General features: G+C 30.7%; 1 protein-coding gene across 1 annotated transcript in view; it reads right to left on the bottom strand.

Annotated features, from left to right (window-relative positions):
• LRRIQ1 (leucine rich repeats and IQ motif containing 1) overlaps window positions 1–19,248 on the bottom strand; it is a 180,109-nt gene that overhangs the window by 127,401 nt on the left and 33,460 nt on the right. The window contains exons 10-12 of the mRNA XM_061205523.1: window positions 6,499–6,692; window positions 5,849–5,976; window positions 835–908 (exon numbers count right to left, since the gene is read on the bottom strand). Coding sequence (XP_061061506.1) covers window positions 835–908; window positions 5,849–5,976; window positions 6,499–6,692 — 396 coding nt within the window. The remainder of the gene's footprint in view (window positions 1–834; window positions 909–5,848; window positions 5,977–6,498; window positions 6,693–19,248) is intronic.

The raw sequence follows: 19,248 nt of genomic DNA on the forward strand, positions 1-19,248 counted from the left end.
ATATCATTAACAAAATTAATAGGTAAAAGAGGGACTCGGAGAAACATCCACAAAACATGTCTGACAAAGAATTTCATCCAGAATATATAAAGAATATATTCAAATCAATAAAAGGCAAATAACCAAATTTAAAAGTGGGGAGAACTTTTTAATTAAATTATTTCACCACACATTTGAAGGAGTTTAGAATACACAGCACCTCAGTACGCCATTCTGGCATTTTGACTATTTTGAGTTAAAGGCACTTAAAAAAGAGCAGATGCAAGGGCCCTCTGACCTTCCTTCTTTTTCTTCAAAGCAGGAGATTAAATTCCTATGTGAAAGATATTCGACCTATACCAGAAGCAAAGGGACATTCTTATCACAAGGACAGGAAGTCCAGGCCAAGAGATATGTATACAAACAAGCCTGTTAAACTAGCCTTTGTTTCCTAGTCACTTTTCCATCCAATTAACTACCTTAGCCCCAGCCCCTCTGCCTCATCACATTTTCACAATTTACTAGTCTTTGTCCAGCTCACTATGTAAGTTCAACTCTAATTGCTTCTTGGGGGTCTTTATTTTCTTGTGAGAACTCCCATGTACATGTTAAAAAAAAAAAAAAACAATTAAAACTTGTATTCTCTTTTTCTGTTTATCTGACTTACATCAGTTTAATTCTCAGGCTTAGCCTGAGAAGGTAGAGGAAATTTTTCCTCCTCTACACCATTTTGTATAGATATGTTATTTGTAAATGCCATTAACTCATCTACCCAAAACAATGCCTTACCATACTTGGAACAGAATCTCAAAAGCCTATTATTTAAAAAACAATTACATATTACTATAAACTTACCAGAAAGACAATTGTTGCTGACATCTAGTTTTTCCAAAGAAACAAAATGAAAAAGTGGTATGATTTTTGTCAAGCTGAAAACCAAAATGGAATTTATAAAAATTTTAAATTGGAATGTTCTTAATATTATTGATGTAATTATATAATAATATATTTATATAACACAATTATATAATGTTATAAATTATAAATTTGGCAGAAATGTATAACTATATACAATTGCATTTTCACAATAGAATACAATAATATAATCTTTACTAACAGTACTTATTAAAAATGCAGTAATTATAAGATTCTAAGTATTTATTCTATAATGAAAGATTTATATTTATTTCTAAAGAGAAGTTATCATGGAATTGCTAGTATCAATCATAATTATCATGAAGCTTAATGTGTACTTCGTATTTAAATAAAAATAAATGGGTTTTTTGTTGTTATTGTTTTGTTTTATCTTTGCATATGGCCAAATTTACACAGAATTCATATTTTCTATGTATTTTTTTCCTGGCTCAAACATTTAACAAACCATTAAGAGGTAAAAACATAAAAAATATGTATTTTTACTTTTTAACAATATAACTTTAATTAGAGTCACTAGTTTTGTTTCTAATTTAAAAAAGGTTTCGTTTACTAGATTAAAAGTATTATAAGTCCTGTAAGTGCACAAGGTTACACTGGGGTTATTTTTAAATTGGAAATATGCATTTAAGGAACACATAATAGAAACTGTTTTCTATTGATAGAATAGACTTAAATTTGGCAGAAATATACTAATTTTTAAAATTAATACTCATTATTAAAACAAGCATGTTCAAATTCTAATAATAATAAACTTTTCTCCTACTTTTAAAAGTTTCTATCATTTTCTAAGATACAATTGTCATTAATACCTCATATTCAAACAAGGAACATAAGTGATACTGAAAATATTCACTGTATTGGTAACAAAAGCTATGAAGGGAAAATTAATTTTAGTTTGATTTACATTTCCAACTAAGACAAGTTTACACTTACTTTGTTACATAATATCACATTACCCTAGCTATTTGGCAATAAAAATTAAGCTAGTTCATCTAAATCTTTAAACAAGATAAAAAATACTTTGTATAAAATATATTCTCATCACAAATACAAAAGTCTTCTGAACTAATCCCCTCTATAAATGTTGAAGATCCATATATGTTCAAAATATACTTCCACTAAATGAGTATTTCTGGTACAAAAAAGAAAAAAAAGTATGCATTAGTTTCCACTTCTACTTTCTTGGTTTTTTTATATTGTCCCTCCAGTTTACCTAGCAGAGATTTTTACATCTTTATTTCTACCAACACCCTGCCATGGTAGGAAAAAAAACGTACTATTCTTCTAAGATCAGAAGCTTACAGGATAATACTGTGACTGGAAGCCTCATGGCACAAAGCCAACCCTTGTACTGACATTAACTCCTCTCTTGTTCGGCATTAGAAGAGAGACAGAAGATGCTACTGATGATAAAATAGACTAAATAAGGAGTCTGGAAGACCTCTCTGATTGTAGCCAATCCTAAGCACAATATTACTATTTACACTACCTATACAACACTGCTTCTTAAAAACAATTTCCAGGGGAAAAATCCAAGGTAATAAAAGAAAAAGTGATCAAATATTGGCCATTACATTTGCATATACAGTTCATTATTTGTACACACACTCTTTAATAAAAAATTTACTGAAATGTCACATGTACACTGAAAAAGAAACTTAAAACTTTGTCAATATGTAATTAGTGCATTCAAGTCCTAATTTTATGACATTTCCTATTCAGGCATTCTAGATCATTACTATAAGTAAGAAATTTAAGTTATTTAAGTGAAAATACAATTAAATAAATGTATTTATTAAAAGAAAATTCTTATTTCTTTTTTACCGTTAGTATATTTCTCATGCTAAATCTTTACCCTCCTACTAAAAGGATTTTGAAAGATTAATAGATAATGAGTTTTTCTCTTTTTTCAGAATATCTCATGTTTTTAACCAATAAGCTATATGGCAATATTTGGTAACATATAGGTTATATGAAGACATTAACTAAAAATAACCAATAAAGTTTTAGAATTAAAAATAAAAATTCCCTTTGCAAAAATAAAGTATTTCTTCAGGTGAAGAAATATTTGGTTTGACCACATATTTTTCATAATATCGAAATTTTGTCTTTTCAGATAACCATGCTTTTAGAATCATGTTCCTTTTTGGAAATTTTAATCAAGAAAACTGGCTATTTATTCACCATTAGGATGGTAGAAACCTAATAGTGGAATCGTTTTTATTTTAACCTCTAGAACTTTTCCTTTTACTGACATTCTGTGTATATTTTTTCTAAGAAAATTCAAACCAGAAAGACAAAGGACATTAGTGAAAACCTAATACCATTTGACCTTGTCACATTAGCCCTGGGCATAAAAAAGATATAAATTTCAAAGACGACAAAAAGCAAAAGATTTGTACAATGAGCAGCCAATGGGTAATAGTTTCCACTTTCTGCTCCTACTTAGAGTCTCACTGGAAGTAGAAAGGCTTATGAAGCTGGAAAGTCTTCCAGTTAGAACTCCGCTGAGAAAAACTTAAAACAGTCACATGTCCTAATGAAAATTTAAAACAGAAGTCAGGATGAAACACGTATTTCAAACAATACATACTAAGTATCATTCTTTATATGTATTTCATTTGTTGGAAAAAAGCATATGGGCACATAATTTCTTCCTCGTGATGAAAATATTTATTAAAAATTAAAAGAAAAACACATACAATTTAAAAGACATACCACACACAAATCCAAATATCACATTTATAAAATTCTTCTCAGGTTTTCAAAATATATTGACGTACATTTTCCTTTTGCGTAATCATTAAAATCCCATAAAATAGATAAGGTACGTGTTACCACCCCTTTTACAAGTGAAAAAACTGAGGATCAGGTAGTGAGAAAAGAGTTAATCAGTGCCAACTGACAGATAAGTTGTAGATTCAGAATTCAAACTCAGATCTGTTGACCCTGAGTTTTATCAAACTTAAAATAGTTCTTAAAAAGTCAATGCACATGTAAAAGCTTAATGTAAAATGGGTAATTTCTACAGTTAATGATATTAGCTTATGGTGAAAAATCCCAAGTTTGAAGATAATTTTTCACTACGATTTTAGGAAATAATTTCACTACTCTATATGTTCATTTCTATCAATCACATTTCCCTGGTGTCCTCAGGACTTATTCTTTCATCCTCCTGGAAATGGTAGGAGGTTACTTGTGCAAAGAGCTTTGAGAGACCCATTAAAAATATCTTCAAATATAAGTGACAATATTATTAAAAATTCAATATAGCATATATTATATAATAATTTCACCACTTTTTTATATAGCTAAGTTCAACAAATTGTTATTTTACATCTAAGAGTTTTTTTGAGGGTCAGGACATATGGTACTCAGTTTTGTATCCCCTAAAATGGCAAACACCACTTCAATATCCAAATGTTATAAAGCTAAACAAACAAAATTATAAATATGGATTATTTGGTTTAAGTAACCCAGTTATTGTTATCAACTCTAAAATTTTTTTAATAGTCCAGTTTATTATAAAATTATAAAATTCCTGGTCATATCAGGTTGATATGAGAAACAAGGCACATCATATTGATAGGGTAAGAGTCTATCAGCTAGTGTTAATTTTAATTTTTAAAAGCAGAATATTTCTTTGATGACTTAAATTGTCCAAAGAAATAAAGGCATTATTTCTCAAAAGATGTTCTTGATTTAAATATTTTCTAAATTCTTTAAAGATTATTATGCTTATCAATGTGGCTTGAGATCTAGTTTTATAAAATATACTAGATATGTCAATTACTGAGTGATTTACTTCATATGTCCAAAGCATAGCTGAGTATTTCTATTGAAATTGTATTTCTTACCTGAAAAATATTGTGAAAAGATCCAATAAGTTTGTGATGGCCCAAATTACTTAAATAGTATTATCTGACAGTGCTGTTCGGGGTAAATATCCTTTTAAAGACAAATCAACTTTCATATTTTAGATGTGATTAAAATAATTTGAGGGAATTTTAAAATACAGATTCAGTTTTTGATCTGTCAAATAGTAGAATAGTTTAATAGGTGGAGGTTAAATCATTTAGGACATATATGCTCAAAGGATGAGCACTATTGTGACAGAGATTGAGAGAAAACTACGTTTGGGAGGGGACAGGTACATATATATTAACATTGAGTTGTCTTGTTCACTTGTTTTGCAAGAATTGTACAACTCACAGAAGCAACTTCTTGTTAAAGATAGTTCCTTTCCCCTACTCCTTGTGCCTTTGATGAACAAATTAATCATATTAGGGTGAATAGGTCTCAATGAAATATTAAACAGAGGGAGACATACACATATTGTGCTCCTGTTTTGGTTTTAGACAGTTATTCTCTGCAAAGATCCAGATGTTTGGTGGTTTTAAATGGATCTTCTGTGGCAGGTACCCATCTCGACTTAATGTTAAGGTATTTTTTTTTAAGTGTTACTTTATATCCTTAGGGAAATCAAATTTAAATCAATCTTAACAGTTACAAAAAGACATGCAAGTTGAGAGCAGATTAAAAATCTTTCTTCCAGGACTTAATAAGTACCATTTGAGAGAATGAGACATCCTTCTGAATTAAATTAACTACCTCCTGTATTTTCCAAGAACTATATCTTTACAAATATAAACAAACCTGCCCTGAGAGATTTCCATAAGTACATTTTTGAGAAGAAACAAAATGAGTAAGATAAGTGACAATTAAAATTCTACTAAAATTTGAGGATATGTCAATACACTTTAATTTTTTTAATTCTGTGAAGTTATATTTATAATTTATGTCCAATTTATTGTAATGTACATTCCTTGAATTACTGGAAAAACCTAACAGCTTTTCTACTTATTATGAAGATCACACATTTATGTTAATCATTCACTGCATTTAAGCTTAATTAAGCAAATTATATTTTTACCTGTTTTGAGAGATACTCAGGATTTGTAGTAAAGGCAGCCAATATGAAGAAAATGTTTCCACACTTGAAATGCTGTTATCATCCAAGTGCAATTCTCTTAGAAGAACATGATTCTCCAAGGATGGAAGCTATATTTAAATTTGGGTTATTAGCTTGTATTAAGCAAAATATTTTTGTCATTTGGCCAAATTTAAAACAATAAAACCTACCAAAACTAACAACAGACATATTCTGGTAAACAGCATATCATAAATCAAAGTATAATATTATGAGAATTTTAGTATGAATAAAATTTCCAATAATGATTTTCATAGTTAGCATTTTTTTAATACTTTGTGACAAATTTTAATTAGAATTTCAGATAAACTTGGTCCCACTTACACACTGAATCATAACTGAAAAGTTATGATTTATTATATTTTAGTATTATAAAAAACTAATGTTAAATTAGATTTCTTATAAGATATTGTAATTATGTTGAACATTTTTTAAATAGTGAAAATTGTATAATAATTTAAACTGGAAATCAAATACAGCTGATAAGTAAAAAGAATAAAAGTTAAAACTGCTTTTAAAATGTATGATTGATATTTCTAGCAAAAGAAAAATGCTGTGTTAATCACAGAAATCAATTAATTCAAAGCAATTACCTCACTTAGATAATTTCCCTGTAACTTCAGTATTTGGAGCAATCCACAGTTTTCAATGCCCTCAACTTCAGTAAGATGATTATGTGAGCAATCCAGGTATATAATGGTAGGCGTATCACAAAGACCTTTTGTACTAATTAACTGATTATGGTCCACAATTAGTTGCTGAAGATTTTTCAACGATTCTAAGCCACCTGGAAGAAAAAAATTTCCATGATCAATTTATTATACATTCTTCCAGACTCTAGAGTTTCAATTTTTTTCTAAATAACTGCATCTTTTTATTTCCAATATTCCTAATTACAAGACTTAGCCCAATTTCCTGGTGAAAAATGTGTAAGTAAAATGTATTATTATTTAAACTCGTGCCTAAGAGACGTATTTTTGAATGACTTAATTATATATCACTTCAAAATTGAACAAAATACTAGAAGTCATACATTGGGCATTGAATGTTTTATTTTCAGTTGACAATGGAACAAGGGAGAGGGAGGAATCATTGAAAAAATAACGGTTTTCAATTCAATTCCAGGGTCTTTGAATTTTCAATGCTTGGTTAAGGTTGTTGCAGAATGTAATTACAGAATGTAACTGCAGAATGCTATTTTTCTACCATTGAAATATCTACCTTAGATTCACAAATGAAGTAGGTGCAACTGTATTAAAACCAATAAAATATTAGTATATTCTTCTGGTATTATAAGATTGTCACAAGTGGCCTTTTTACCCAGATAAACTTAAAATCAATATGATTCCAACCTAAAAACTATCAGAGGAGCCTTAGACTATAGTTCAGTGGCCATAAAGAAAAAACTGAGAAGGTTGTTTAAATAAGTCATCATAGTTAGCACTGGAAAGAGATGCTGAGGAAGTCTGTAAAAATTTCATGGAAGATACTAAAAATCTAGAAAATTTTATTTAGATTGAATATTGGACTACATATGTTCTCTGTAGTTACTACCCTGTGTAATATTAGGTTACACACTGAAGAAAGGTAAAGGATTTGGCACAAAAGCTAAAAATAAAAGGAAATAGCACATAAAGCAGAACAATTGGGAGAGGAAAAGGCAGATGAAATTCTGTGATGATGGGAGTGATTAGTAAAGGTACATTTTACAATTATCAAAGGCATTTTTATTTACACTAAATTATATACGGTTAACAGTGTGAGCCAGAGTGGGCAAAGGAGTATGAAGAGGCCACTGCTTGACAAGTAGTGAAGCAGCCGAAGACTTTTGCTAGAGGCATCCAAGGAGTAAACAGGATGAAAGCCACAGTGCAGTGGAAGTGAAGACAGTGAGTGTAGACTACTTTTTAGATATTTGACAATGGAGAGAAGATCCTCCAAAGTCCTTAAAATGGAAGCCTTATCTCTGAACTCATCCTCTGCTACTGTCCTCTTCTCTTGGTTCATTCTAACATGCTGACCTCCTGGCTGTTCCCTCAAACATGCCACACGTGTTTCCACCTTAGGGCTGCCTACATATGTAAGAAACAACTATCAGTGTGTGACATGTTAGGCTAGGAAGAATTAAATAAAGCTTATCAGCTAACTTCAGATATTAAGACACCATGATTCTCAATCAATATACAGAGAAGTTACACTTATCTATTCAACAATCCACCAGAGATTCCAATCTAGCGAAATTATCATGATTTCAAGCCTCAGATACTAAGGAATCTTTGAGAATTTCTACTTCTAGGAATCCATTATATATTAACACACACACATACACACAACTATGAAGTAATATATAGAGAAATTCCTTGCCATATTATTTAAACAAAGAAATGGAGAAAAGTTAAATGTCTATCAGTAGTGAATAGTTAAATAAATTATGGAGTATCTATCAAATGAATATGTATAATCTTCAATATAAAGTAGTCTGACATAGAAGTATGCCCATGATGTACTACTGTATGTAAAACCTAAGTTGCATACCTAGGCTTTTAGCTATTGAATATACCTGACTTTCAACCTACACATCTATTAATTGTATTTCGTAGAACAAGGTCTGGATTGATTTGTAAGCAACTGTGAACAGTGGTTACTCCTGCAAAATAAGAAAGAGAACGGGGTAAGCAGAGAGAGAAAGTTTCACTGCTTACATTGTATACTTCTCTATTTTTAAAATTTTTAAATGAGAATGCACTTCTTGTATATTATTTTTTAAAACAATATATTTGAAAAAAATCAGAGCAAGTACTGAATAGAACTGTTATTCTGTATTTATTCCTGACCACCACCATCACCAAATGGTTACTGAACTGAAGAAAAATGAGAAAACCTGATGCTGTCATCCATCAGAAGGGTTTGTTAGATAGCCAAAGTGTGGGAACACTGTACATAGACAGGGGGGCATACCTCTTAGATTTTAAGATCAAAGGTTTAAAGGAAAAAGTGAGATGGAAAGTAGATCTTTCAGCCTCACTGAGCCTTGATATGATGGCAGTCCTGTTTGACAGCTTCATTGCAACCTCAAGAGAGACCCTGAGCCAGAACCACCAACTAAGGCAATTCCAGATACCTGATCCACAGAAAATAGGAGGTAATAAATGTCTGTGGTTTTAAATTGCTAAATTTGGGGGTACTCTGCTTCACCAAAGTATATAACTAATATAGTAAGGATCCTATTCTGAAGAAAACATGAGAAAGAAGAAAATATATTGAAAATATTTTGGGCTAGGGAAGAACAGTTACAGAAATTTAATGTAACAAGAATTCAAAGATACTAAAATAACAGATGTAGGTAAACAAATGCACCAAAATAACACCATGATAGAACTAATAAATAATTTAGAAAAAATGTTGTACAGGACAGAGAGCTAAAGATTGAGTTGCTCACAAGAGATAATCACACTGAGAACAAAATGTGAAGAAGCAGAAGATAAAGCAGCACAGATTCCATTAATTAAATAAAAATGGACATAACAGATAAAGTCAATCAAAATATGGATCATCCATGATTGAAAAATAGAACCAAGCCAAAAAATTTTCGAATATATAAAAAACAAAAATTTTCAGAAATGAAGAAATAACAATCTATAGTATATTAGTATAATGTCCTTTGAAAAGGACATTATATTCCACGAAAAAACTTATGTGGGTTTATTGACAATAAGACGTCTTGCTAAATTTATTAATCAAGGACAAAGAAAATGTTATTCAGGTATCTGGGCAGAAACCAGTTTTGGGGGAGTAAAATCAAGTTAGCCTCTAGTTAACCACAGCAACACACAATATCAAAATGCAACGAAGCAATGTCCATGAAGTACCAAGTGAAAATGTGACCTAAAAATAGAATGCACAGCTATATTTTCATTCAAGTATGAAGGCAACTGACAGATACTCTTGAATGTGAAAGAATTCAGGGAATATAGCATCCACTAGTCCTTCTTTGAAAAATAAGATGTAAAAAGAGTTAATGAACTATGTAATCCAGACAAGCAGAAGATGAAAGAAGCAGTTTGTCATAAAAAAGACTGGTATTGACCCATTTTCATACAGATCTAATGCTGCTAGAGGAGATAAGATAGAGTCATAAATCCTGATTTGATGTCATAAATCCTGATGTGAAAAACAAAAATTGTGAAGGGAAAAGAAGATTGGAAAAAGTGTAAATACCCTAATTTATTCTATTTTCTTATAGAGGAGTTAGTATTGCCTAAAATAGATTAATCAAAGCACATCTTTTTATAAATCACCGAACAACAAAAATATTATAACTGACAAAATTATTAGGGGGAGATGGAATTGTAAATGAGATAATTTTATCATTTGTAGCATGAGGAAGCTAACAGATAGTCTAAAATTTTGAAATCAAAACATTTTCATATAATTTCCTGCTCTATTGCTTAGCAATGTTTTCATGAGCTTTTAAATATGTCCCATCTTAGTAAATTGTAGGAAAATTTGCTGAAAATGAATGTTTCCAACCAGTAATTCACATGTGTATGATTTTTGATCACCGTAAGATTATTCTATAATACCTTAAAATATTTCAACAATTGATTACTTTATAAATCACTGTACTTTTAAAAAATTCAAGTTGATATTCTATTTCAGTAGTGATAAAGTTTTGACTGCATCATCTCAAAAGAAGTACTAAAAAGTTAACTGTTACTTTACTATTAGAATATAAAATATATGCCTAGAGCACATCTCTTTATGTATACTCTAATAATCACAGGTATTATTAAGCTTTTTCTCATGTTTAATTAAACTTTACTTAACTAATTATCTAAACCTTCTTTAACTAAACTGTACCCTAAGTACATTTATTTATATAGAAAAAGTAGGCATCATTGTCTGAATTGTTACAGATCATGTTCATTCAAGTGATTTCTTATTTTGATCACATTTTTTCATAAATATGCCTCCTTCATAAAGGAGGACATTTTGCTTACCATTTAATATTTGTTATTCCTCAAAGAGTTTTGAATTTCTATTCAGGTGTTAGCTACGCTTATTAGAGTTTTATTTTCTTAATAGTTATATGTGACAATTTTTTCTAATTTCCTGAAATAATAGGCATGAAGTATCTTCTCTGTTAACACATGTAAAGCATTTATAGTTTCCACATTTCTACAAGAAATATGAAAATCTGTTTTTTGCAAAAATAGCTTTACTTTTAATATAAAACTCATAACTCGTTCTACAAGTCCTAAGATTGTGTTGTGTCCTCATAGAAATAGAAAAAGGATATAGACAGAATCTCTGCTCAAGTATCATTTACTTGATAAATTCAACTAGAATATTTTTTTAAATTATGACATGTACAATTATTCACAATTTATTAAGTGAATAAAGTTAATTACAAAACAATATTACAGTAGTGATTTTTAAAATGGATAGAAAACAATCTGGAAAGCTCACCAATACTGGCTATATCTGGATGGTGGGAATATGGATTATTATTTTATCATTTCACATTATAATTTATAGACAATAAGCGTATATTAATTGTGTAGATTAGACTAAAAGTTACTTAGAAAAAAATACAAAATTTCATTTCCAGAAATTTCTGCTCAGATACTGTGATCTTTACCCCTGAAAATAACTAAAAACAGTAATTACATTTTTAAAATGTTTCCAAATGAGCTGTTAAGAAAGTAAAGAATTCTTAGTCCAAAATCTAAATAGATATGGTAGGCAAAGAGAAGCAAGCAGAACAGTAAAGCCAGTTTTCAGTGTGAGAAAACTTGTTAAAGCTGGTGAATATGAAGATCAATTTCTATAGGCTCACAGTTTGAGGAAACAAAACTTAAAATTCACCAATAGGAGGCAAGTATGACAGGCAATTCCAAGTAAACCTGGACCCCAATCAGCTATACCCAACTGAAGACAGGAAATTAAACTATCTATCTCAAATCTCAGTAAGAGGGGGAAAAAAATCCTCCTTTAAAATAATAAATACAAGCTGACTCTCCCATAGGTTTACGACTCAAATTCATTCTCATGGTGATCAGAAAACTTCCACCAAAAATGTAGCACAAATGATTCTAGATTGTTTGTGTCCTTCGGCATCTGAAAAATCTCTAAAGAACAAACTTTAATCTCATAACTAGGAATAATCACAAAGCTTAAATTCCAAGGGAAATAAACAGGTGATGAAAAAAAAAATCACATGAAAAACACAGAGAAATAAGATGCCATAAGTAAGAGTTAGCAGAAATAACAAATCCCAGCAAAACCAGACCCACATGAAAATCAGAATTAATTCAAATTAAAAACTCAATGACCAGGATTAACAGCAAGTCAGAATTTGTCACTGGAATATAGGTATATAGAAAGTAACTAGAGGCAGCAAAAAAAGACAGAAAGATAGAATATAGGAAATATGGAGGCAAGAGTCAGAAAATCTAATATATGTGTAGCGTTTCAACAAATGAGGAAGAAAAAAACTTTTTGAAGAGATAATGGCTAACAGATAAAACTTAAAAGTGAAAACCGCATACTCAATAATTGCATCAGACCCTAAGAGGATGAATTATAAAGAAATCCATGTCTAGACACATCAGAATAAAAATTCATAACAGGAATAACAAGAAAAAAAATACTTGAAAAGACACAGAAAATACCCTCAAAGTTTCCGAAATTTAACAGACAGCTGACTTCTTAAAGCAACAATGAAAGTAAAAAAGTAACGGAATGATATTTACGAATTACTGAAAGAAAATAAACTTCAATTTAGAAAAATACATCCAGTTAAATTATGATTTAACAATGAATGTTAAGTAAGCACATTTACAGAAAAATTATCTTCCACAAACTAGTTCTTTTACTAGAGGAAATTTTAAAGGATCTATATCAGGAAGAAGGAGAGTGATCAAAGATCTTAAATGAAAAAAGAGTAACAGGCATAAAAGCAATAAATATGGGCAAATATGATCAAACTTTGACTGTATAAAATAACCATAATGTATAGCTTGAAGAGTTAAATAAAAATACATTTAAAATCCTGAAAAACAAACACATATAAGTCAGGAAATTTGAGGTAAAGATATCAATTAACTTGAGATAAATTGAGTATATTTTATAATTTCTATGGTGACCACTAAATAAAGTATATAACTATCAAAAGATTGAGACAAAAGAGGAAATGAGGGGAAAAATACCAAATAAGTCAAAAGAAGACAAGAGAAGGGGAAAATACAAAATGTAGCAAAGGCTTTCTGTTTACAGTAACGATGGACTAGGTAATGAGAAAACAAATATAAACATAGCTGCTGAAGGCATTTAAGAACTAAAATGGTATTATAGAATATGAGGATTAAGTTCCAGAAGAAATGAGGTGAACACATTATTCAATATATCTATTAATTCTGAGAAAGGAAAGCTTGCAGCTTCAGGGGGTCAAAATTTGGGCTCCAGAGCTCTCCTCAGCAAAAGAGGCCTAACAAATCCCTACCTTACTTTTGGTTGGACCTCCATGTGCTACACATTAATCCAAATATGGACTAGCTCCCAAGGTACTGAAGCCAAGCTTTAAATAATATCAATAGCAAAACATGGATTTGGCTGCACAGAGATCACTAATGCTTGTAGTTTTAAAAAATAAAGACCTCTGGAGGAAAATAATAACATCATAGCCTCAAATTGATTCTATAGTTTTGTTTTTCTTAGTATTTTCTGACTGTAAAATGACAAAAAACTAAGTAAGGAAAAAACATCATGTGAACAAAAATCAAGAGAACAGATAATAGAAACTATCCACAGGGTATCCAGAAAATGAAGTTACCAGACACAGAAATTAATAAAATTTTGTTGAACATATTAAAAAATTAAAATTGGAAACTTACATATTAGATACTATAAAAATGTGAATTGAATGCTAAATAAAAGAAGCAAATAAAAGTTCTAAACTTGAAAATCTACAACTACAAACAAGACTTTCATGAATGGATTGGACATTATATTAGACACAGCTGAAGAGAGAATTAGTGAACCATAATTTTAGTCACAAGAAAACATCCAAAATGATGCATAGAGATGCAAAAGAAATGTAAGAGAATTATAAAAGCATAAGGGGATTATAGAATATAGAGGGAATATACATCTGGATCTAGATCTATAGGTAAGTAGGTAGCTCAGAATTTTTCAACACTGAATAAAGATGCCAAGCCACTGATTTAAGAGGCACAATGAATTCAAGCAGGGTGAATACTAAGGTAACCACAGTAGAAACATCAGAGTAAACTGATGAAAACAATGGCCAAAAAACAAAAATCTTAAAATGGGAAAAAGAAATTTTCTTCCAAGGATCAACAATTAGGTTGTTGCACATCACCCTAGGAAAGGAAAGCTATAATAAAATAAAATCCATTCACAATGCAGAAAATGCATGCCAAATGGTAAGTATATATCTCAAAATACATAAACAGAGATGTGTGTGTGTGTGTGTGTGTGTGTGTGTGTGTGTGTGTGTGGATGCATATTCTTCAGGTGAAAGGAATATCACAGATGAAAGGTAGAATAAAGATCAATGGAAAGGTTTAAGAAATGGATCAATCCAAATGATATTGACTTTATAAAATAATAATATCTTAAGGCATTTGAAACACACATATAGATACATATATACACATGCAGAGTTAAAATACTCAACAACAATAGCACATTAAGTTGGGAGGGAGTAAATAAAGTTTAAGTTTTCTAAGACCCTAGAATTGCCTTGGAAAAGAGAGGAAAGTGCTACTGTTGGTGGGAATGTAAATTGATACAGCCACTATGGAGAACAGTATGGAGGTTCCTTAAAAAACTAAAAATAGAACTACCATACGACCCAGCAATCCCACTACTGGGCATATACCCTGAGAAAACCATAATTCAAAAAGAGCCATGTACCACAATGTTCATTGCAGCACTATTTACAATAGCCAGACATGGAAGCAACCTAAGTGTCCATCGACAGATGAATGGATAAAGAAGTGGCACATATATACAAGGGAATATTACTCAGCCATAAGAAGAAACAAAATTGAGTTATTTGTAGTGAGGTGGATGGACCTAGAGTCTGTCATACAGAGTGAAGTCAGTCAGAAAGAGAAAAACAAATACCATATGCGAACACATATATATAGAATCTAAAAAAAAATGGTTCTGATGAACCTAGGGGCAGGACGGGAATAAAGACACAGGAGTAGAGAATGGACTTGAGGACACGGGGAGGGGGAAGGGTAAGCTGGGATGAAGTGAGAGAGTAGCACTGACATATATACACTACCAAATGTAAAATAGCTAGCTAGTGGGAAGCAGCTGCATAGCACAGGGAGATCAGCTCGGTGCTTTGTGACCACCTAGAGGGGTGGGATAGGGAGGGTGGGAGGGAGACACAAGAGGGAGGGGATATAGGGATATATATATACATATAGCTGATTCACTTTGTTATACAGCAGAAACTAACACAACATTGTAAAGCAATTATACTCCAATAAAGATGTTAAAAAAAAAAAGAAAAAAGAAAAGAGAGGAAAGTGCTAAATAAACTTAGATTTGGTAAATAAAGAAGGCATAATGTAATATCTATAGTAAACCAAAAGGATAGTAAAATAATATAAAAATGGTAATATGATAGAAAAGAAAAATGGAATAATTTAAAATCTCAACCAAAGCAAAAGAAGGCAAGAAAAGAGAAAAAAAAAAAAAAAAAAGAACAAGAACAAATAGAATCAAATAGTAAGAGAGTAATTTTAAACTCAAATATATCAATAATTGAACTTTATTGATTACACTTAATTATTAGGGACTAAAGGTTACAAATCAAAGCTTGAATTTGTCAGGCAGCCTAGATAAAACAAGAAAAAAACAACAACAAATTTTTATGTTACATTACAAAAATTCCAAAAATAGAACTTGTAGAAATATTGTAAGTAAAAGGACAGAAAAAGATGTATTATGTAAACATTAAAACAGTAATTCTCAAAGTGTGGGCCAGTGTCCCCATCCTGAGATACCTTTAAAGGTTCCATGGAGTCAAAACTACTTTCATAATAATTCTGAGAGGTTATTTGCCTTTTCCACTCCCATTTGCTCAAGAGTGTAGGGTGGAGTTATCCAGAGAATTATATGAGGTGTGATATTGTAGTAAATTGAACGCAGAAGGAAATACAGAAATCCAGCTGTCTCGTGTTAAGCTAGACATTAAAGAGATTTGCAAATATGTGTAACAATGGCCCTTTTCTCACTATATCTTTTTGCTTAAAAAATACAGTTATTATTCTAAAACTGTTATGAATGCAAAGGCTTTATTATCTTAAGCTTTGAATGAATACAAAAATTTTCTGTTTTTTCCTAATGCAGTAAATATTGATAGATATAACCCACATAAATGAAAGCTGTCTGAAGGAGGTCCGCAATAATTTTTAAGAGTGTTAGAAAGGTCCTGAGTCCAAAAAAAGCTGGTTTGATTATGTCAGACACAGAAGACTAAGGCAGAAAACTTTTAATACAGTTGAAAAGTGACATTTAAGAATGATAAAATTGGTCAATTTAACAGAAACATATAACAGTTATAAATTTGTGTGCACCAAATATCATGGCCTCAAAAATATTTAAATTAAAAAGAAAAACAAAAAAAAGCTATGAGAATGAAGATCTACAATCTACAAACATCATGGGAGTCATGTATATAACTTTTTCTCCAGGACTCTGCTAACATGACAAGTCCTCCACTTAATCAACAGGCAGTATTGCATAATCAATAATGAATAGGCTCTGAGGCAGGCAGTCCTGAATTTCAGTAACACATGCCTATTCGAAAACTAGCTATATGACTATAAGCAAGTTACTTAACTACTCTGATCCTTTGTTCCTTTTTTGTGGAGTGGGGGTGATTTCACATTATTGGGAGGATTAAAAATAATATTTTAAAGTAGCATTTACAACACTTTCAAACGTTGGGTACTAAAAATGATAGTTATTGTTTCCTAACAATTATCCTCATAAAAACAAGGAGTTAAAAAACTGTAACTGTGGTGACCAAATAAGGCTTCAAAGAGATATGTTTGAGCTAAACCTTGAAGAAGGAATAGGATATTAATACATACTCAGAAAAGTCTATAAACAACTGATTAAACAGTAATTTGATCCAGTCAGTGCATTGGATCAAAAGGAGGAATCTAGGTGGGAAGGAAGTTAGAATAAATTGCCCCCCTTCTTCTTTTAATCTTAGAAATTCTTCGCTGTCAAATAAAGGATGAGAACTGAGCAAAACAGACTTACAGCAAGACTTACGTTAGAACATCATTACTTCCTCAACATCTCTAAGAAAATAATTCTCTCCCTGTAAAAATTTCTGTTATTTCTTCTACTATCCATCTAAAACAAAACAAATAATAACCACAAAAATATTCAAGAGTCTCTTTCAAAGGACTTAAATATAATAAATATAAAGGATTGCTTAAATATTCTTGAGTTTACTGCTTCAGTATATTCTTTATTAGCCCTTTAAAAGTTTCCTAGGTCCCACAAAATAAAATTGAAGCCAACTATGTTTATCCCTCAAAAGGCCATTGCCCATGGCAAAATTAGCATTTGGCTATACTTGCTACAAATATCTATTTCAAAGAATTCTTCCCACAGAAATGAGCCAATGGTCTAATAAAACATTCCTGCCACAGGGGAAAAAAACTCTCCTGTAAGGCACAGCAATACTAAAGATGTTGAATTAGTCTGGAGGTTTTCACTAAAAAAGTGTTTGGTAAAGGTCTACCTCCTTTAGCTGCCCAATGATTGCTATGTTTGACAGTTACGTACAAATATGCTGAGTTACACTTGAGATTTTCAATTTCAATGCAAAAGTCCTTCAGGATCATACAGGTTGTATGGAAAAAAGAATACTGAAACAGGAATCAGGAAATGTGGATTCTAGCCCCACCTCTGCCAGGAGTTAGATGAAAACTATGTGGGTCTGTTTTTCCATCTGTAAACTAAGAAGCCTAGACTGGCAGATCTGCAAAATCCCTTTCAGCTTTGTTCTAGGCATTGTGTTGCATTTCAAAACTAAAGAGTAAGCTAGCACCATCTAGTGGAATCCAAAGAATTCACTAAGTATATAATGAAAAACATTTCTACAAGCAAAATATCTACAGCTTTATCTTATTTTACTTCATTATTTTTTCTAATGTTCCAATGACAACATTTGGCAGCAAGAATTAATCCAGGCACATTTCCCCTATGAGCCACGACACAGTAATCAAGCCTATGCGAAAATGTTGAATTATTCAATATCTTTCATACTTAGAATACTAGTTTCACTTTTCCAGAAAGCAGTATTATCTGAAAATAAAGCACCAGAAAAAAAATCTCCTAGTATCTCTAACTATTTACAATAATATTTTCTAGGGCTGTATTTATAAATTAATGATTTATAAATTGCTGGCATTAAAGACATTAACATCATATTTATTTTCATTTTTACCCAATAGTCAATAAAGGAAACATGGCAATTTACTCTTTTTCTCTTTCTCTCTATATCAATATCTATCAGTAGGATAATCTCAGTGGAAGTCAGGATAGTCATTTATTTTGTTTATTGCTGCATCCTCAGCAATATTCCAGTGCTGTGTTCTAGTGCCTGGAAAAGTGCTTCTACATAGCAGATGCTCAATAAATTGGCTCATTAATAAATTTATTAATGAATAAACCTTAAAATCATTATATATTTTTCAGCATAAAGACTTTGTAATACGGTGTAACAAAACAGTAATAATCTCAAATATTAAATGCATATTTACGAGAGAGGCAATAGAATGAATCGATTAAAAGAATTGGTACCAGGATAGACTGCTGAGTTTCAAATCCTGGCTCTATCATTAACTAACGGTGTGATTTTAGACAACTTACTTAAACTTTCTATGTTTCAGCTTTCTTATCTGGAAAAAAAAAAAGATTAAATAGTACCTAACTAATAACACTTATGTGAAAATAAAATGAGTTAATATGTATAAAGCACATGAAATGCCTGGTGGTAAAAAAAAGTTATCTATTACTATATTTATTATACTTAAGTTGTATTTTTTCTATAAACACTTTGGTCATGCAGCATGGATTTTAAAAATTAGTTTAGTTTTAAAATGTTTCTGCTAGAAAGTCAATAAAATTCAATATGTTTTGGGAGGAAAAAAGAAAACTAGATTATAACTTACGAATCACCTATTTTTCATTTGCTTTGGCTATTCATTAAAAAACTAAATCAAAAATACTAATTCAAAATATGAAAGATTCCCCATAGGTAAAGTTTATAAATT

This window comes from Eubalaena glacialis, chromosome 11 (genome assembly GCF_028564815.1).
Source record: "Eubalaena glacialis isolate mEubGla1 chromosome 11, mEubGla1.1.hap2.+ XY, whole genome shotgun sequence".
NCBI classification, from domain to species: domain Eukaryota; kingdom Metazoa; phylum Chordata; class Mammalia; order Artiodactyla; family Balaenidae; genus Eubalaena; species Eubalaena glacialis.